At 32.7% G+C, this 21,785-nt stretch overlaps 3 protein-coding genes across 4 annotated transcripts; 1 reads left to right on the top strand and 2 right to left on the bottom strand.

Moving 5' to 3' along the window:
• Positions 1 to 1,194: 1,194 nt before the first annotated feature.
• LOC105790276 (uncharacterized) lies at positions 1,195 to 4,474 on the top strand. Its single transcript, XM_012617784.2, has 7 exons — positions 1,195 to 1,557; positions 2,331 to 2,504; positions 2,586 to 2,678; positions 2,768 to 2,836; positions 3,233 to 3,439; positions 3,933 to 4,058; positions 4,141 to 4,474. The coding sequence occupies exons 1-7, from the start codon at positions 1,291 to 1,293 to the stop codon at positions 4,294 to 4,296; spliced, it is 1,092 nt and encodes a 363-aa protein (XP_012473238.1). The 5' UTR covers positions 1,195 to 1,290; the 3' UTR covers positions 4,297 to 4,474.
• A 512-nt stretch (positions 4,475 to 4,986) lies between these two features.
• On the bottom strand, positions 4,987 to 7,979 carry LOC105790277 (transcription factor bHLH130). The gene is made up of 7 exons (XM_012617785.2): positions 7,756 to 7,979; positions 7,001 to 7,418; positions 5,886 to 6,178; positions 5,648 to 5,806; positions 5,481 to 5,546; positions 5,329 to 5,397; positions 4,987 to 5,217 (listed from the first exon to the last, which is right to left on the bottom strand). Exons 2-7 carry the CDS (start codon positions 7,395 to 7,397, stop codon positions 5,182 to 5,184), a joined length of 1,020 nt encoding a protein of 339 aa, XP_012473239.1. The 5' UTR covers positions 7,398 to 7,418; positions 7,756 to 7,979; the 3' UTR covers positions 4,987 to 5,181.
• Positions 7,980 to 14,950: 6,971 nt separating this feature from the next.
• LOC105790278 (SURP and G-patch domain-containing protein 1-like protein) lies at positions 14,951 to 19,088 on the bottom strand. 2 transcript variants are annotated; one of them, XM_012617791.2, is made up of 9 exons: positions 18,943 to 19,088; positions 17,965 to 18,406; positions 17,334 to 17,460; positions 17,117 to 17,223; positions 16,721 to 16,852; positions 16,151 to 16,285; positions 15,869 to 16,051; positions 15,365 to 15,543; positions 14,951 to 15,262 (listed from the first exon to the last, which is right to left on the bottom strand). In XM_012617791.2, the coding sequence occupies exons 2-9, from the start codon at positions 18,353 to 18,355 to the stop codon at positions 15,236 to 15,238; spliced, it is 1,281 nt and encodes a 426-aa protein (XP_012473245.1). In that variant the 5' UTR covers positions 18,356 to 18,406; positions 18,943 to 19,088; the 3' UTR covers positions 14,951 to 15,235. The 2 variants fall into 2 exon arrangements, with proteins under 2 accessions (XP_012473245.1, XP_012473241.1); XM_012617787.2 differs by having other exon boundaries at positions 16,136 to 16,285.
• Between the last annotated feature and the right edge of the window lie 2,697 nt (positions 19,089 to 21,785).

Below are 21,785 nucleotides of genomic sequence, written 5' to 3' on the forward strand. Positions count from 1 at the left end.
ATTTTATGTTATATTATGTGCATTACACATATCAATTTTGAGTAAATTAAAAATGTTTAATTATTTTTATATAAAATACTTTCGATCATTAGATATACTAGAAACTCTATCACATGCGTATGCGTGGGGAAACCAAGTATTTAGAACATAAATGTGTGTTTAAAAATAACATATAATAAATAACGAAATATATGGTTTGAAACTAACTACTACTAATAATAACACATGAAATATGTATGATATTAAAATAAAAAATAGATTAAATTGTAAGTAAAACAAAATTGAAACACATGAACACATCTTATTAAAAATACTAAATGAATACAATTATTTATGGTAGTGTTGTCTCCAATTTATAATTAATTTATTTTGAATCAATTTTTATTATTTAATTTATAATTAAATTTATTTTTATAATAATTTTTGCCAAATATTTATTTTTATAATATAAAATCAATATATTAAATTTAAATTTATAAAATAATTTAAAAATATTATATAAAATTAATTTTCAAAGAAAACAATGAACAAAATAACAAATATTCCCATTTTTAAAAATTGAAAATATTCTCTTCAATTTTATTATGGTTGGATTTTATAAAAACACACACACAAAAAAAGAAAATTATAGTAACTGCAATTTGTATGGCATAATAATAAATTTAGTCCTTAACACTTACATCTTTTATTAATTTGACTTTTATTCTTTTTAGTTAAATTTCACCTTTAATCTTTTAAAAGAATCAAATTTAATCATGAATATTTTAAAGAGAGTCTAACGATCCATATAAATTTCATGCTAATTATTTTAAAAATTTTAATGAAATTTTTATATTTTTAAAATTTAAATAATATTAAAATTATTTATTGGCGTGACTTATAAAATAAATAGTGTCATGTTAGCATGAAGTATACGCAGACTATCATGTGAGTTGCCACGAAATATGATGAAAAACATAATTTTTTAGTTAGTGTCGCTGTTTAAAAAAATGGTTTGATTATTTTTGAAAGGTTAATGACTAATTTTAGCTCAAAAAATAATAAGGTCCAAATTGATAAAAAAAGGAGCTAAATTTGTTATTATTCCTAATTGCATAATTGGAGAACCTTAGCTTGATATCCTATGCCCCGCTGCACCCTATAAAACTCCCCTCTCCCGCCATCACAAAACAGCCCACAATTTTACTTGCTTTACGTATTCCCTCTTTAAAAAGGAAAAATAAATAAATAAATAAAAGAAAATCCAGATTTTAACATCACAGATTTTTGTCTAAAACGAAAAATCAACAGATGGAGTTGCCGGTGATAGATCTAGCACCGTATTTGGCGATTGCCGATGCCGGAAATCGTGGAAGTGAGTCTACAAAGCGAGCGAGTGGACTCACCGAGTTGTGCCACGAGGTGAGTCGACTCCTCAAAGAAACCGGGGCTTTACTGGTTAAGGATCCACGCTGTACGGCTGAAGATAACGATAGGTTCATTGATATGATGGAGAAGTACTTCGAGAAGCCAGCTGAATTCAAGCGCTTGCAGGAGCGTCCCTTTTTACATTACCAGGTCCGTTTTTTTTTTTTTCATCTTCTATCCTCGAATTTATGCTTTGTTTTTTTATTTTTCAGTGTCTTTTTGTTTGCGAAAAAGTATAATTGGCTAGAATTTGACTAGCCGCTCAGATATTTGTACAGAAAATAACTGTGCAGTGTATTTGATTTATTAGAAGTATAAGATTACAAAGGAAACAAATTCGATTGATATGTGGAAAAGAGAGGAAATTATTGAAAAAGTACAGTATGTTTATTGCATTGCCCAAATAAAGTTTTAGCATAATATTCAAGTTATGTTTAGGAGCTTGGATTTTTTAAAATTTGTTCAAATGTGTGATAAAACACATGTAGATGTAACTTTCACAAATTGGATTTGTTGAAAGCCTATTCAGTGGATAACTTGAAATAGCTATAGGTATTGTGACTTTGAAATTCTTGTTTTTATACTTTTCAAATATATAATCATTGAATCTCAACTACATTTATAGCAAATGAATCCAATTCCAACTCAAGTTACAAATATAGTTTCAAGCGATTAAAACTTCTTCTTTGTGCCTTATTGGGTGCTGTCATGTAAAATAGCTAAATTATTCAAATTGGCTCAATTAGGTTCTTTTGCTTTGTTGAAAAGAAAGAAAAGGTGCTAAAATCTTCACCTAACTAAAGGGCTTGATTGTATTTCAGATGGGGAAAAATTCTTAGTTTTTACCTGACTATTCGTTTATATTGGAGTTAAACCTGCATAACAACTTGATTTAATCTTTTTTATGCAAATGGAGATTACAGGTTGGAGTAACGCCAGAGGGAGTGGAAGTGCCAAGAAGCTTGGTTGATGAAGAAATGCAAGAGAAGTTAAGGGCAATGCCCAAAGAACACCAACCATTAACTCCCAAGGGCCCTGATCCGAAGTGGCGATATATGTGGAGAGTGGGCCCTCGCCCTTCAAAAACCCGCTTTCAGGTATTTTCAGTCTCCTCTCACAGAAATGTTAAGATATAAAGGTTTACTATTTTCATTATCTTCTCCTTTCTTCCCTTGCAGGAACTTAATTCAGAACCTGTCATACCTGAAGGTTTCCCTGAATGGAAAGAGACCATGGACTCATGGGGATACAAAATGATATCGGCAATAGAGGTGAGTTCATTGTTTGGTTTGCTTGCCTTTATATGATCCATCCTATGGAAAGGCTAAACTTAGTTTGTGATGTCTCTATTCTTGCGTAGGCTGTTGCTGAAATGGCAGCAATTGGATTTGGGTTGCCTAAAGATGCATTCACTTCCCTTATGAAACAGGTATGTAATTTTAACCAGTTTCATATTCAATCTTTTTAGTACTGCATTGATTTTGCCTTCAATTTACTGCGGTTCATTCTTGTGATATAGAGTATGTGGAATAATATAGAGAAATGAAGATTGAATGGTCTATTTAAAGCTTTGTTGGCATGCAGGCTTGTCCATTACATCTCTTGTTTTTTTCTTTTTATATTAAGACCAATATACCCCTACCTTTTCATGGTGACATAAGCATATCAGTGCCACTCAAGTTCTATCTCTCAGTGCCAGGCTTTATATTCTTTATTTGCAATGGAGTCATTGTACATTGCTTGTTGTTTTCCATTTTGCATTAGGAAACTTATCATTTATCTATCATTGCACGTGACAAGAAATCCTTTATCCTTCCAAATCCAGGGGCCACATCTTCTAGCTCCAACAGGGAGTGACCTCAAACGTTATGGGCAGGAGGGCACTGTTTTTGCAGGCTACCACTATGACCTTAACTTTCTAACTATTCACGGCAGAAGCAGGTTCCCTGGTCTAAACATCTGGCTAAGGAATGGGGAAAAGATTGAGGTGAAAGTTCCTATAGGATGTCTTCTAATTCAGACTGGGAAGCAGGTAAGAGACATGAGCACTAATTTCCATTGCTTGATGATGATGGTGTTGCTTGTGAAGTGGCCAGCCAACCAAGTTGTTTGCTGTTCTTGGTAATTAATGTAATATAAATCCATGCACTGTTCCAATGAATCCCCTATTTTTGTCCTATCTTGTACAAAAGAATATGTAATGCTTTGGCATTGGTTGATAGACACCACTGATTGCTGTAAATGGTCTAGTACCATAGAGGCATAGATTATAGCTAAAAATGTAATAGAAGTCTCAGATTGTTGGCAGTGGACTTGAACACCTTTCGTACATCTCAGCCATTGCACCAAGGATGAAAACCTACTGATTCTTATAGTTTTTATACCTCCTCAATTTAATCTTTTTTTCTTCCTGCTATTTCTGAAAATTGTGGATGGCAATTTAGCTAACTTCTTCCTTGGTTTATTGAATAAGCTTGATGCATTACATACATATAAGCATTTCATTTCACTTCCGTCTCTTGCAGATAGAATGGTTGACTGCTGGTGAGTGTACTGCTGGTATGCATGAAGTTGTTGTCACAAAGAGGACAATCAATGCTATAAAGTTAGCATCAGAGCAAAATCGTAGCCTATGGAGAGTATCCTCAACGGTAAGTAAACTGAACCACGTTGTAGTTATTGAGCCAGCATTTGAAAAAAATATCCGATATATTTTCTGGTATTTTCATGCAGTTGTTTGCGCACATAGCTTCGGATGCTGTGTTAAAGCCTCTCGGACACTTTGCAGAATCACCCCTTGCTAGCAAATATCCATCCATATGTACGGGAGAGTTTGTTGAACAAGAGCTTTCAGTAATTAATCTGAAAGGAAATAAAGGGGAATCATGACAAACCGGTTCGTGTCTTGTAACAAATCATACATTATCCTTTGTTCAAGGGGGTTTAAATAATTTATTTGCAAGAAGGGTGATTGACATTATGGCATATCAAAATGTCAAATGGTACGATATTCTTTTATTCATTCTTGCAAATTCAATTTAAAATATAATACGCTCTTATGATTTTATCCTTAGTGCATAAATTGGATTTCATCATTGCATTGTTTTTGTTTGTTTAAATATACATATGTTGAATATACCCAAGAAGCTATCCGACATCTGTTTAAGTAAGGTCTCAGGCTCAAGTCTTGTAGATAGAGAAAACAGTGTTGGGAGAACTTTGTCCTTTGTTTAGGGGTTTGATCCAGTTTGACTTTAGATTTAGTCAATGCTTAATGTGGCTACTGGACTGGAGGGTCTCAAACCAATATATATGTATATACACATTACACACACAAAGAGCTTTAGCACCATCATATGAGGCTACTAATGTTTGTTGAATCGAGCAGTATGAAGCTCGATACTCCTTAAGTTAGGTCCCGGTTTCAAGTCTTTGTAGATAGAGAAGACAGTGTTAGGAGAATTTTGCCCTCCATTTAGGGGATTGATCCAATTTAACTCCAGATTTAGTCGGAGCTCAATGTGATTACCGGATACTGGTTCTTAGACCACTATATGCATACATACAAACAAAAAGGGCTTTAGCAACAGCTTATCTCTTGCATTCAAAATCACAAATCACAAAGCTTTCCTGCCCTATGATATTCTAATCTAAGACCCTATTATTCTTTCAATGCATTGCATTGCATTACAATTATAATTACAAATGGCTACATCTTCACTTTCCCCCATATTTGATACTTTATATTGCTATCTATTTTCTGTCATTTTTGCTTCAACAGCTGCATTTTGCTTTAGTGTCCCTCAATATCTGCGGTAATTAAAAAAACAAAAACAAAACAGCATTTATATGAGAAGAATTGCCCCTTCATCTTTATTCTTTAACCCTATCTATCTTTTTTATTTACTTCATTGTACATACCTTGACCTGCTTCTGAAGATCTTTAATGTACTCCACTGCCATATCCAACATATCTGCCGTATTCGTTTGCTGCCAAACCCGACATGAAAGCACGAAATTGAGGGACTTATTCGAAATATGGAGAAAGAGAGATATAAGGTCTAATAAACTACCTTGTCGATGTTCGGGAAAAGACCTTGCAGTTTCCTCATTCGTTCACTGATCCGTGTTCTTCTCATCTAGAAAATTGCATATAAACGGAATCAAAAGACCGGCCAATGAATAAAGGGTATCGAGATATAAAACGATGGAAACCAATATGTGTATATATATTATATACCCTCTCAGCGATGCTACGTGGGTGAGTAGCGCAACCTCGTTTCGCTCGAATCTTGCAAGGGACCGAGCTTTGAAACTGCCAAACATCCACTTCCTCATAGGTTGTAGGTAAACTCAACTGGTGTGTTAAAGCAGTAGAACAGTCTCTGCAATCCTGGTTCTGATGAACAAAGCACACATTCATTACCGCAAAACCCGAGAAAAATCAATCAACGAATCGAAATCGCTAAGTTATGTACCCGAGTTTGCAATCGGCTTAAACCACTCAACAAGTCGCTGTCTCTCTCTCGGGCTCTTTTCAACCCACTAAGTGAAGCATTATTCCTTGAATCAGACATCAAGTTGGGGATGAAGTTCATCCCATTTCTACCATTACCATTGCTTGCTAAGCCTCCATTCTCAACTTGAGCTATTTGAGGCATTGGCCCAGAGGAGAAGCTGATATGGTTATACAATCTACCCGTAGATGTTGGTTCACCATTGATACCATTGCAAGCCCTTAAAGTAGTCATTTTTCTGGTTGCATTAAAACCTAAGAATTTACATTGATAAAAAACCATTCCCTTTTCAGACAATATGAAAATATGAGCCAAGAACATGAAAAAAAGGGACTGGATTGAAATAACCTTTTTCAGAATTTGTACCAAAGGATAACTGTAAATGGAAACACATTTTTGGTGCATTTATTGGAATTTTAAAAAGGGTTAACTGCATCTTTTGAATTCATTCTCAAACTTTAAAATATTTTAATTAAGTATTATAATCGGGAATCATTAGTTTAAGTGTTAAACACCCCTCAAATATGAGATGAAGTAGAGGTGGACCGTTATGGTGGCTTAAGGCCAAAATTTTGAGAAACTTTTAAAAACCTTTAATTAATTTCTCTCAAATTTTTGAAAATTCTCATTAAATCTCACAAATTTTAATTAGACCTTAATTTTTTTTAATAAAATTCTCATTCAACTCTTAAATATTTTGAAAATTTTACTAGGAACCTCAAAACATAATCCCAAGATCTGTAGTTGGGGTGAAGCATTTAAAACACATGGCTCAAAGGGTATTTGTGCCTATTCCATGGATAGTTTAGATTCAACTTGTTCAAAAAATAAGTAATATCCATAAAATTTAATACGCCCAATTTTTTAACATATTAAATTTAAGTTAGATACACATGTGCTTATAATTTAATTATTTTAAAAATGTTCTTCGTATTTCAACAATTAATTTAAAATCACTAAATTTATCCTTTTAAAAACTCACCTATGGCAGCTAATACGATTACTTATACCAATCGAACTAATATTTTTATGTTTAAGTTTACCAAGAAAGGGGAAGAAAAGAGAGAAAATAGTACCATTATCAAGGCCATGGCTAGAGAAAACCTGAGATGGAGAACTGGTTTGCCTAACAAGATTTGAACCATTCCCATTTCTTTGCATTGAATTCTCCAATCCCAAATTTGTACCAACACCAAATGAACTCTCAACATTCTCCAATGGCAAGCTTTGAATTTGATACATCATCTCCTCCTCTTGCTTCACTGATTTCTCTTCATATTCTGAAACATTCCCTGATGAACCATTACCACACAACATGAACAATGTTTCCATTTCGGAACTCGAAGATGACCGAAAATCGCTACCGTACTCGTCGTACCCGACACGGTTCTCGGCCGGCATCGACCGATACCGCATTAGACCACAACTCTGCTGCTGGTTTTGTTGCAGATAGTAATAATCAGCGGTCTCCATTCTTTTTCTCTTGTTGAAACCCTAAAACCATACAGACATCAATGATAATTCAATCAAAACCCCAAATTTTTTAATGCTAGATTTCATGCATATATCTGAATTGTCGGAATAAAATTCAAATTGTGAAACTTTTCTTGATCTTCTCAAGGACTAAATGGTCTTTTACAGCTGCCAAAATAGAAAGCAAAACAAATTTACAAAACACCATTAAAAACAATACATCTTCCCGGATTTCCACCATTGGAAAAAACCCTTCTCTCTAGTGACGAAAACAATACCCAAGTTACTAAAACAAATGGAACAGTGTTTTACAATAATCTTCCACTAAAAAAGTTGAAAGAAGAGAGAGAGGTTTCACCTTTTGTTTGTTCTTTTCTCAGCTTTGATACCATTAAGGAACTGTTTGTTTGTTGAGCAAAGCTCCCATGAAAAGATATGGAGATACTTATAGTAGACATGGTATGGATGATGATGTATTCATTAAATGGGGGTAGGGTTGACTAAACTAACCCTGATTTGCAGATTTCATGGTTTTTGTTTTCCACAGTCTGCTTTTTGTGTGAACAGACTTGCTTACCAGGTTTTGTGGAAACAGTATTAATAGACTTCTAATTTTTCATTTTATTTTTTAAATAAAGGAAAAGTTTGAAAACAACCTTATCTAGACATCAAAGCATGTGATACCCTTTGCTTTTTGGCCTTTTTTGGCTTATGGGTGAAGCCGAAGTCTAAGCGCGTAGACTGCGAAGTCTAAAAAAGTTGCTTTAGGGGGTAAGACTTTTTTCTAATGTTTTCAGAATCGGAATCGGAATCAATTAAATCGATAAATCAATTTAAAATAAGATAAAAATTCAGATGATTCGTGAATTGAGTCGGTGATTGAATTGATTGAATCGAATTTTATAATTTATTTATTTATTTTTAAAAATTAAATAGATCCAATAATCTAATTGGCTTGATTGTCTCCAAACACATTAACAAGCGAATAAGTGCCCCTTTGGGTAATGGAAGTAGCACCCAATGTTAAAATCTTTTATTTAAGAGTTTTATTTAATTTTATTTTAAATTTAATTCAAACTCGATAAAATTACTTAAAGATTAAAACTCTCGAACTAAAAATTTGAATAGATTAATTTAAATTTTCTTTTGGGTGCACTTTTTTTTAAAAATTATAATTTAATTCGCTCGATTTAAGTTTTTTATGCAAATAATATAAAAAAATAAATAACTACGAAAATGGGATAGGTAAAAAGTTATTTACAAAAAATAGGTAAACTCAATGGTTTCCGCCGATGTTGCCTGACACACTGCATCAGGCAACATCAATATGTATTTTTAAAAAAATATTCAAAGAAATATAGGTATACTGGGTTACAAAAAAATATTTTTTAATGGTGTCGTCGGTGTGTTAGGCGGCACTGACAAGATTTTTAAATATTTTATCTTACTTAGTAAAAAAAACTGAGAAATCAGAAGAAGAAAAAAAAAACTATAAAACAAAAAGAACAAAAGACCCTTAACTGTCTGATCATATTCGTGGTAAGCCGTTGGACCGATATACTCATATTTCTTCGTAATTTTTTCCATTAAAAAATATTTTCGTAAATAAAAAAAATTACGAAATACATAGGGGACTTATGAATACATACTCCCACTCTAACAGCATAGCTTAGCTTACAAAATTCAACAAATTTAGAAAACCATATTCATGGCTCTATCCTACACCAAGTAATCAGTTGACTTTTGTACTAATGTCAACCCTCTTTTTTCAACTCTTAATTATTCAAAATAAAGTAAGACATACTATGTACCCTTCATCCATATTTATACTTTTATACTACATTCATTACATGCACCCAAAAATAATTTGGATTAAGGGCGTAAAAAGCACTCAAATTTAAAAAATAATAAATTAAAAATAATTACGATTAATGATATAAAAACTCTCAAACTTTAAAAAAATAAAACAGAAGCTTAATTGTTTTTGTTTTAAAAGTTTGAAAATTTTTACACTCTTAAACTAAATAATTATTTAAAATTTACTTAAAATAATGATTTTTAAAATAAATTAAAATTATTGATATAGATATAAAACAGTAATATTGTTTTTATATTTGTTTATTTTATTTGTATTTTTATTGAATTAATTGGTAATCCTAAATTAGGGATTTAAATATGATATAGATATAATAAAATAATTTGGATTTTAGTCCAAGAAAATAATATATTTAAAAGTACAAGTCTGCGCCGACATAAAAAAGGAAAAAAAACCACTTACTTTATGAGAGTTTCCTTGTTTTATTACAAGCGGTATTCATGTCCTAATCATATAATTATATAATAAAGTTTTCATTTAAATCCTTTATCTATTCGGAAGTTTTTATTTTAATCATTAGATTATTAAGTTTTCTTAAAAAAAGAAGAAGAAGTCTAGCTAGCAAGCTCCAAGCGATAATTTAACAATTAGTATGATAAATTAGTATTCATCAACGAGTAGAATAATATATCTTAGATCCAAATTGATCTGATAGTCAATGTCGAAGATCGAAAAATAAAGTTATTTGGATTTTGGTTTGTAGACTTGTGACGTTTAAAGTTGTTTCATAGAAAAAGAAAGGGAACGAGAGTTTTCGATTGGTGTAGGTGGTTCGAACAAAGGCTATACAACAACGTGTTTTTAACAGTCCAGTGATTTAAATGAAAACTTTCGAATAATTTAGTGACATTGGATGTAACTCGCCTATAAATTTATGAATAATTATTTGATATATTGATGATGAGTTTTTAAATTTCACAAGCAGAAGGTATCATTCGTTTGTTTTTCATTATAGATTTTTATAATATCTGTTCTTTTTGATACAATGCCTAGAACTACTCATAGCCCCTCCCCAACCCTTAAATAGGAGGATAATGCGCTTCAGCATACTTGAATTTATGTTCTCTTACGCTGACAACAATGTTAATACCAATCGAGCTAAAACCTAATTGGCGACTCGTAATTTATGAAAGACAAATTATTCAACAAATGCCCAACAAGCAATTAAAGCATGTGTTAAACATTAAGAGTTTGTCAAAGGGTAGGTCAGGCTGCCTAAATCTTAATTCAACTCTAAAAAAATATTGAAACTAAGCATATATTTGGGGACCAATTCTTAACAATTTATATGATCCACACACAATTGATAATATCAATACCTTCATATATATATAATCATAAACAAAGGTTAAAAGCTACAAGCAAGATTATGGAGAATATTTCATCCTTTTAAAACCTAATTTTGTTATCCGGTGAAATCGGAAATTTTGTTTAAGGATCGAGATAAGATTATAAAATTCTGGTATTAAAATGTTTACATTTTTAAAAGGGTTAAACTTATAATTATCCATTTAATCAAAGGTAAAAAAAGAGACTAAATTACATCTTTTAATTTTAGAAAGAGGTTATATAAAGCAATTTTTCCATTCCACCCCGTTTGGCTACACCCTTATCATTATTAATAAAGATAATTGAACCAATGAACCCAAATTATCGTTTAGATTTTGAATTGATTTTAAATTTTAAATATTTCAATTAAGTCCTCAAAGCTAATTTATGTTTCTAACACGTGCATAAAATTGTAAACATATATGTGCCTATTGCATAAACAATTTTCATTTGACATACGAAAAAATCGACCTTTTAAATTTACGGCACTATATATATATATATATATATATATATTTAACATGTAAGACGTTAACATCCAAGATAATAACAACTTACTTGGAACGATGTCGATTCTTTAAGGACTTAATTAAAATATTTTAAAATCTAAGAATCAATTTAAAAACTAAATAATAGTTAACCGTAATGAATTCCAACACCAATGAAGGAAAACAGCTTATCTTTTGTAGATGTTTTCCAGCAACACCAGCAGGCCTGTATATGTATATGTATATGTATATATGCCTATAAAGAATCAAACAAAACATACTTTATGTTTTTTTTTTTTTTTGATCCTAAAATATGCGATGGCAATGCTTATCCGAATTTGCCTTTTTGATGGATGTAAAGAACATTTTAGACAAAAAAAAAAAATTTAAAGTTAAATATTCTAAAGCTGTATCAACATCATATATATATATATATATATATCATCTTGTATTTTATGGCATGACAGTAGAAAGCCACAGTTTTGGTAATAAAATAAGCAAAATCAATGAGACCTTGGTAAAATTTTGTTATTAGTCCTTATATTATGTACAAGTTGTGGATTTGGTTCATATATTCTAATTTGATCAATTTTAGTTCATGTTCATTTTGGATTTTGAAATTCCAAAGATAACTCAAATGATGGCCATTAATTGTGTGCTATTTTCAAAATCTTATGCGCCGACATAACATCACATGTGTAATGTCATGTCGACTTTTAATTAGTTGATATAACGGTTATCATTTGAATCGAGACTGTAATTTCAAAATGCAAAATGTATAGGAAGTAAAAATGATCATATTGGAGAACAATGACTAAATTCACATCCTACGTGCAGTACGACACAAATAACATAATCTGGTTTAACATATTTAACTGCTAAAAACGTTTGGGCTATTACTGAAATTCCAAAATTCGAAAAATATAAGAAGGACTAAATTCACAACCTGCATGTAGTACGAGACTAATAAAAGAATCCGACTCAACGGATTTAACCACTATCTCCTGAACCAAGGCTAAAATCTCAACATTCAAAAAGTATATAAGGACTAATAGCAAAATTCGACCCAAAAAAAGTTTGAATATAATAACAAATAAAGGGTCAAAATAAAAGTTCGTTCAAGAGTAAGATTAAATTAATGAAAGGTTTTACCACAAATATGAACCCAAAGGACGATATTTTGAAGCCCACTTTGGATGACTTGACTTTTATTTCTAGTAAAGTTCACATTAAAAGACAGCTTCAAAGTGGAAATTTAATAATAAATTAAACAATACTTAATTACATATTAACGTTTATGGAAATGTGGTTCATTAACTTAATCTTTGATTATTATTATCAGTGGTAGATCTAGAAATACGATTTTGGGGTTTGTGGTAAAGTCGGAAAAAAGATCTGGAGGGTTGGAATTAAATTATATATTTTTATGATAGTAAAAATGTAATTTCGTTATTTTAATAGCTTATATCTTTATAATTTTAGAGAATTCTTTTATCATTCAAAGAGGGTTAAAATATAATTTTATTATTATTAGTTTAAAATTTTATAATTATAAAGTATGTAAATAGAAGAAAATTTCATTTTAGGTCTCTCCTACGCCTCTAGATCCGGCATTGATTATTATTATTTTTAATATAGTTTTATGAATTCAAGTGGCCACCATAGGTGGATGGATGGATCAAGTCATAATTATGGAGATGAATGAATGAGATTCTTTTATGTCACCATCATTCTTGAAGAAAAGGTGAAATTCTATAAAAAGTCCCCATGTTATATGTTTTTTATTATGGGTTTAGTCCTTTTATTATAATTTGGTCACTTCTAATTTAATAAAAAGTTGAATTTAATTTGGTTGTTTCAAACTCGGGAGAAATCTCAAAACTACACGTGAATTTTAATTTGATATGCAATTTGATACATGAACTTTGATTTGGTATAATTTTACAATAATTGATCCAAAATTGCAAAAAAATTAAAGTTCATGTATAGCATTACACAATGAACCAAAATTTATGGGTGGTTTTCGATTTTTAAAATTTCCGTCCTAATCAAACTATACATGTTAAATCCATTAATTTAAGTTGCTATTTTCAAAATCTAATTGTTGTCGTTTATGGGTGCAAATTTACTGGTTGTCGTTTGAGTCAAGACTAAAATTTCAATATCTGAAAAGTATAGAGACTAGAAAAAGATCTAATTGGGGAACACAATCTAAATCTAAAACGTTACTCGTACTTGGGACTAATAGCAAAATTTAACTGTTAGCATTTAAGTTAGAACTGAAATTTTAAATTTCGAAAAAAGTATAAACTAAAATTGACCAAATAAAGTACAGGGATTAATGCATAGTACAAAAATTGATAGCAAAATTTAACCCAAAAAATGAACCAGGAGAGAGAACTTGATGGAATTGACCCAAAAAAAATTTGGCCTCAAGATTAAAAATGCAAATCTCCCTAAATAGGAGTAAAAATAATGGAGGACCAAATTGTAAAAAGAATGATGGTAGAGAGAAGTAAAGGGGAAATGTGGTTGCATGTGAATGCCGTGAATAGACCCAACAAGAGAAGAGATTCAGGAGTGGAATTTATCCTTCCTTCTATGCCCTTTCCCTTTGCATCTAAATTTTTATTATGTCATCTGCATCTGATGTTGGTGAATATGGTACCAAAGCATATATCTCACCAACGCAATGATGTAGATTCCAATGTTCTTTTTTTTTTTAAGTAAATTCGTAAATACGAATATTGAATAAATATCTGAAGAGTCTTATCTCGATTAATTCGATTCGGAATATAATTATCGGATATTAAAAAAAAAAGGCATGTCTCCTAAGTTGAATTTCGGCTTCAAGGATGGGTAAGCAATAAATCTCAAGCGAAGTTTTTTCTTATTCTTTGTAGTCTTAAACGGGAATATGACGTAAGAAATGTTCCCTTACGCTTCTGATTTCTCCATCAAATAGGTTCTTTTTTTTTGGTTCTCTTTTTATTACTTCAAATTAATTTCGAGATTAGATTACATTTTATTTATATTATAAAACATTTTTCTTTTGAAAAAGTATACTTTTATTACCAACATCTACTTTAAAGATTCTTGGCTGCCCAATATATTTTGTCCTGCAAGCGAGGAATCCTTTGAAATCGAGCTCGAGAGCAAAGACGGTGACAACAAGAAGATGGATTCGATTAAGATCCGATGGAACCGTTAAAATTAACACAGGTTATGCTACAGCAGGTGGTGTATTGAGAGATCACAGTAGTGAATGGATATTCGAGTTCAATCGCAAATTGGTAAATGTTATGTTTTTTAAGCTAAATTGTGGAGCATTCTCGACGGTGTAATGTTAACACAAGGTAGAATACATAATACAATTGAAAGTTATCAAAGCTGAAGAGATCAAATTCTATAGTAATCAGGCGTATTTTGCAAAGATGGTTGATTAAATATGTTCTTAGAGACGAGAACAGAGAAGCCGATAGTATCACCAAGCAGGCCATTGACAGAGAAGAGGGTCTTCAGCTATATAATAATAATAAAATTATTGGCTGCCCCTCCTCTGTAATCCTTGAAAATAATAATTGCACAAGAATTTGAATGTTAACTCATACAAGACAAAAGCAAAAATAAAATTTACCAAAAAATGATAAAATATTAAATTTACAGAAATATAAATTTCCAAATCATAAAATTGGAAAAGGTATGAGAAATGTGAAAGCATAATCAATGAGATATTTTAAAAGAAAATGGGGATTATTGCTGGAGTTTCCGGGTAATAAATTGGACACGTTGGTTTTTGAATTTAAATTATTTTTGGACCAACACTGCCCTTTCACAAACAGAACAAAACAGAAGCTATCTTGATACAAAACTACCTTCCCTCCAGTTGATTCAAAATAGTCAGTTAACACTTAACAGTCTTGGGTTTTTTAAGAAGGGAAAAAAGCTGTCTTTAGACACCTGAATAAACGAAACGAAATGAATCCCATAGAAAAGAAAGAAACCTCAGTCATAAACACAAATATATACATAAATATATAGTATGTATATGATGATATGCAATAAGCATCCTTCAACTCTTTAGAGTTATTCTTCCAACCAGCCACCCACCCCACACATAGTAGATTTCTTCCACAACTGTGTTCTCAATAGTATGCTTTTCGAGGATTGTTCTGCACAAAAATACCAAACATATCATCAGAGATCAACTTCCAAGGCCAAAATGTTATCTACCCCTTATCAATATATATAATATGAAGGAACAGATCGAATACCAGGGGATTGGGTCTGTATCGATAGCCAAGCATCATTCGCTTCTTGTATTGCTCGTATATATCATCATCTGGCGTCACTTCTCCAGGATTATGAGCACCGACCCCCAAATTGTTCATCTTTACATCACCAGCCATGATTGGATCTGCAATGCCTTTTCTGGAACTCCCTAAACCATCACCTGCAGCCCAATGCAAGCCAAGGTATTAAACTTCTCCCTTCTATAAACGGTGCTCATAATATGTAATTAATAGTTTGATAATACTATCGCAAAGGCAAAATAAACAATAAAAAATTACTGGCACCCACGTCATTGCTTGATTGCAAGATACAGAAAAAGATTAATTGTCACATGCATTTAAATCCCTTGTCCTAGATGGTTTATCGTATCTCAGTTCTTGTGATTCATTTTAGACAGAACTTAGAGTTGAGTTTCAATCTGTTGGTCAACACAAACCAGGCTAGAGACGAGCAAGTATACAAGTTAGAGAGAGAAGATAAAGCACCTTCTTTCCAACCCATTTTCGATAAGAGTTTATGCCCAACATTATCAGATTGAATCTTTGCCTTCTGGGCAGTCTCCTTTGCAGCTTTTTGTGCAGCAGCATCATTGCAGGCAGCCATAAACTTTTCAAGCTCTTCCTGTGGGATATAATCGCCCATATGATGACCTTTCTTCACTGGACCAGCTAGCCAAAAGAATATGGGTAATGGGTTTTAGCAATAAGAAAAAAGAAAACACATCATGTCCATGTGAACACAGAAGTACACACATTTCAAACATTCACCTTGAAGGGAAGGAGGTGGTGGCATCTCGTCTTTGGACTGCTTAGGTGTTCTCATCTTTTCTTCCTGAGCAGCCTTCTTCATGTAAAACTCCATCATTGCTATAGGATCTGCACCTGAAGGTGCACTGGATGAACCTGTGTCATAGAAAAGCATGTATATAACATCAGGCAAACAAAATTGTCCATTAGTAATACCTGCTGATATCACAATACAACTGCAAATTGATAATGTATGAATTTACAATCTACATGGACGATTTAACAGAAGGAAAAAAAAAATTATATCATTAATTGACAATCTTAAGTGTAGATTAGAAAGAAATAATGCAGTTACTATTAAAACAAAGTAGCAGGACAGTTGCTTTTTCAGATTATTATAATTAAAAAAACAGAACATGATCGACAACCTTTAAACAGACAGAATGACCGAGGAGACATTTGCTAGACAAAAGAAAGAAATATAATTTTAATTCAAAGAACTTGATAACCCTAGACATGCAAACCAAGGAAAGCCAGACTCATATTCACCCCATAGAAATAACTAACAACAAATATCTCATGCATCATCACCTGCTCTTCCCGCTGAAGTCCCTGAAGATCTAGGCTCCTCATTCTCATACAAAGCAGAGGCAGGAATTTGATAACTTGATTGCTGCGGAGCTGCCCTACTAGAGCTGCTTGGGGACTTAGAAGCTGAAATGCCTGTACCACATAGAAAAGCATTGGTCATGTCATTACAGAAGGATGGGACATATCACCTTTACATATGCAACAATCATAAATTTCTTGAGGTTTTTGGAGCTAATTCCTAGACTAGTTGTGCATGAACAGTAACTCCGATATATATTCTATGGTGCAGAACAGAATGAAGTAACAAGAAAGAAATAATAGCAACAGAAAATTCTAGCATACAAATCCAAAAAGATCCTATCCGATACCGTGGTCAAGGAGAGAAAAGATACTAACCGCTTTGAGGAGTTTGTTCTTCCTTATTCTCTAAAAGAGCTTTTTCCTCTTCGGCAAGGCGGTATGCATAGTATTTGTAATCAGAACAACTCTCATCGAAAAGGAATCTGGACACAGTAAAATATCAAATACACAGAACACAGAAAACAAAAAGGAGCCAAAAAAATCAATGCACTCATGGAACTGAACTAAAAAGACTAATGCCAAGAAAACATACTTGAAAGGTGTGTCGCCAGGGTTTTTTTGACGAGTAATATGTTCAAACTGCCTTCCATTTTTGGCAACAAAACTAGCAAGTTTGTCGGCAACTTTCTTCACAGTGAGATCGCTTGGGGAAGTTGGTGCTGCATATCACTTACAAAACTGATTAATACCAAGAGCATGAAGAAGAGAATGCAAATTACTCTTGTAGCAGGCGTGCCACATATTCCAAATCTTTCATTGAACATCTCTTTCCACCAATGTTGATTGGTAATTAAGATATAAGCTGCATTCATGAGACAAGAAATATTCAAGAATGTTTTGCCCTCTTCATCCACCACTTTAAGATCAGAGAAGATGGCCAGATGACTTCATAAATCACAGCAGTTTATGAAGGGGACTATTTTAACCTAGACAACTATAAAAAATTTCTTTATGAGAAGAGAAAGGAGGAATTTTTGTCTAGACCTCTATTTAAGTCTGTGAGAACTTAACCGCAGGCACAATAAACTAGTAATTCAAACATTCATAAATCATAAACTCATTCTAGTTGGAAATGTATCTGACATGCAACCTAAGCATGTAAATTCCTTGAGGACCACTAGTCACCGACAGCAACACAACAATATTAAAAAAGCAGTAATTACCAACATCCACTTGTTTCAAAGCTTGTTCAGAGGAATCTGATCGACCCAATTTTTGCTTTTTAACTGGTTTGTCATCTAGCCTCCCTGCATCTTGGTCCTCTTCATCCTCATCTGCATCCAACTTAACAGGAGGTGCCACAAGCTTTGATTTCTGTTTCAAGCTGAAAGCAAGTTTGCCCCCTGAAGGAAGTTGGGTGGTCTTGCGTACATCATTGGGCTTAAAAGCAATGGAAGGCTTGGGAGCTGACGACCCTTTTACAACTTTGGGGGGTTTAGATTCCTCCAAAGCCGCAGCCTTGTCCTTGTCATCCTTCTGTTGTTGAAGCTGTTTAAACCTCTCCATGAAGGAACCATCATTAACAAAAAGGCTAGATGGCACTCCTTTCTCCATTGGCAAAAAGGGCCAACAACACTTAAAAACGCTATTGACAGGAAGTTGCTGCTGGACAAGTAAAGCTTCCAAGATATTTAGATGTTGCGGAGGGTCTTAAGGTATGACCATTATAACAACACATAGTATTTACTATAACACACAAAGAAAGCACCAAAATAAGCTCGACAATTAAAAAGCATGACAAAACGATAAAATCACAGTTGCAAAAGCAGAATTCATGTCTTCTTTTCAATAACCCACACAAAACAAACACCAGATCAAAATACGTATGTTCCTATATTCCCAATACCCGATGACAACCATCAGCTGATCAATTGGATTCTCCTAAAACTTTATTTAGGGTTCTTTGACCTAATTGATAAAATCAATAATTTCTTTTATAACAATCAAACAATAACACAATAGATTCAGATCTATGAAGAACGGGTAGCACCAGATCCGTCGAACGCAAATCGAACGGCTACCGCCGATTCCGTATAAAAACAATTAAAATAGTTTTCAAAAATTCCAGATAAAAAAGAAAAGGAAAGGGATGATGCCGTCGGCCGAATCGGAGAAAAAGCAAGGAGAGACCGGAGGCTGACCTGAAGACGGAGAAGATACTGTCGGTTTCTAGGTTCGATCTGAGCCTTCCAATCGGAAAATAATGGAGGTTTTTTTCCCCTTCTTTTTTTTTTTTTCTCTTTTTTACAATTTTTGTTTATTTATATATTTATATTCGATGAAAGAGAATGAGGTGAAGGTCGAGTCGGTCAGGTTAAGAGAAAAAATTTATTTATTTATTTAGGGTAAATTATCTAGTAGTCACTCAACTATGATATTATTCTTTTTCAGTCACTGAATTAAAAAAAGTTACAAAATAGTCACTCAACTATTCACTTTTATCTTTTTGCTAACCCAAATATCTTAGATTTTGGGCGTTTTCATTTTATGTTAATCAGGTGGTGACCAAAAGGAAAAAATTAAATAGTTAGATGGTAATTTTGTAACTTTTCATAGTTGAGTAACCAAAATTTAATAATAGTTAAGTAATTATTTTGTAATTCTCATAGATAGGTGACCAGAAAATAAAAAGACCATAGTTGAATGACCTCTATTGAAAATTACCCATTTATTTTTTTGTTTGTTTTTCTTCAACACATCATATCACCACAAAAATTAATATACAAATAAGAATTATTATTGGCCGTCTCAAAAGGGGTAAATAAGGGGTATATGCCTCTCCTTTTTTTTTTTTTGCGTTTTAGGTGTTTTTTTTTAATTTAAGGAAATAGATTGATTTTTAGAGAGTGACCTAGTGGACACGCTTTCCATTAATGGTCATTTTTTTTAAAGTTGACAACCATAAAATTTTTAAAAGGACCCAACGATAATTTATTTCCTATAAATATCATGTCGCTTTCCATTCTTTTCACTCAAATTTAACTCTTTTAGTTCTTTCTAAACTCTCACCTATTTCGGTTCTCTCAAGTTTTGTTCTAAATTTTATGATACATTTGTTTAAAAATATTATAGTTTTATTTAATTATTTTGTATATTATTCGTTTCGATTAAATTTTCATGAATAACTTCTCTAATTTGTTTCGACGTTAAGCACATTTCTGCTACTCAAGCGATAATGGTAGATAGAATTTTAAATTTTGTTATTTCCAATTAAGTTAAATTTAAAGAATTTTATTTTTTAAAATTATTTAAATTAATTTTTTTCGATATAAATAGGCGGATGATCATGTTTTTGAGAGGTTCATACATAAGCTGTCAATGAGCCCAAATATCGAAATTCGTGGTTACTTGCAAGACACGGGATTCTTGCATGCGTCTCGTATGCTCAGGGGCTACAAACTCAATCCTACGTTCATCAGCGTGATGATGGAAAGATGGAGGCTCGAGACACACATTTTCCATATTCTATGTGAAGAGTGTACAATCACACTTGAGGATGTAGCTTTACAACTCAGTTTACTGGTGGATGGGCCAATCATCATGGGATCAATGGTCGTTCTCGATAAAGAGGACATTTGCGATGCATTTTTTGGGAAGGTGTCCGATAAGATTTACGGTGGTCGAATATATATAAAGTGGTTGGAAACCAATTTCAAATTTCTTCCTAAGGACGCGCTTGACGTCGTCAAAGAACAATACGCTCGAGCATTAGTCTTGATGTTAATCAGGGGCATTCTAGTGCTCGATAAATCTTGAAAATTAATACACATAAGGTGACTACTACACTTAGTTAACTTAAAAGAAAGTAGACGAATAAGTTGGGGATCAGCCGTGCTAGCCACATTGTACCGGGAGTTGTGTCAGGCGACAAAACTGGATGAAATGTTAATCGGTGGTTGCTTGGTCCTGTTGCAGTCATGGGCCTAATGGCGACTACCATTTCTACGTCCTCGAGTGAATCACTCGTATATGTTCCCATTGGTGACAAGGTAAAAATCAGTTCTTAATAAATATGTAATGTGTATAGTAAATGTTGTTTATTTGTTGTAATGTTTGAATTAATATATCGTTTGTATAGGTGGAACTGTTAGAATTAAGTGACCCAAATCCTTATTTAAATAAAATACTGTGGTAAAATAAAATAAAAGTTAAATCCCTATAGAATTATACTTCTTTTATTTTATTTTAGAATAAGGTTTCTAAACCTTATTAAACTCCATCTATTTGATATTATTTGAATAAGGTGTTTCACTCCTATTAGAATAAGGTTTACAAGCCTATAAATAGGTATAGTCAACTCCTCTTGTAATTAAGTTTTCGACATAGTGAATTTTATTCTCCTCTGCCCGTGGCTTTTCCCAAAAGGGTTTCCACGTAAAATTTGTGTGTTCTTTATTTTTCTATTTCTATTTTTCTTTGCGATATATTGTCATTATCGACATTATATTTTTCTCAAATTGGTATCAGAGCTTCCGAGTTGTTCATCTCAATCACGGTAGTGACGTCTTTGAAGTACGAAATTTCGTTGTTGGATCGCAACACCAGATTTGCATTGTGGCAGATAAAGATGCAAGTAGATCTTGCACAAATGGACTTAGAGGAAGCCCTACTAGGGGTAGATAAAATGCCTTCAACTTTGACGGAAGAAGAGAAGAAGCGCAAGGATCGAAAGGCGTTAACATAGTTACATCTGCATTTGTCTAACGAAATTTTGCAGGATGTGATGAAGGAAAAGACTGCCACTGAATTATGGAAGAGGTTGGAACAGATATGTATGTCGAAAACTCTAACTAGCAAACTACATATGAAGCAGTGCCTTTATGCTCATCGTTTGAAGGAAGGTGCATCTGTGCACGAACACTTAACAGTGTTCAAAGAAATTCTCTCAAACTTGGAGGCCATGGAGGTTCAGTATAATAAGGAAGATCTAGGGCTGATTCTACTTTGTTCGTTGCCCCGTCTTATTCAACCTTTAGAGATACGA

This window comes from Gossypium raimondii, chromosome 8 (assembly GCF_025698545.1).
Source record: "Gossypium raimondii isolate GPD5lz chromosome 8, ASM2569854v1, whole genome shotgun sequence".
Lineage (NCBI taxonomy): Eukaryota > Viridiplantae > Streptophyta > Magnoliopsida > Malvales > Malvaceae > Gossypium > Gossypium raimondii.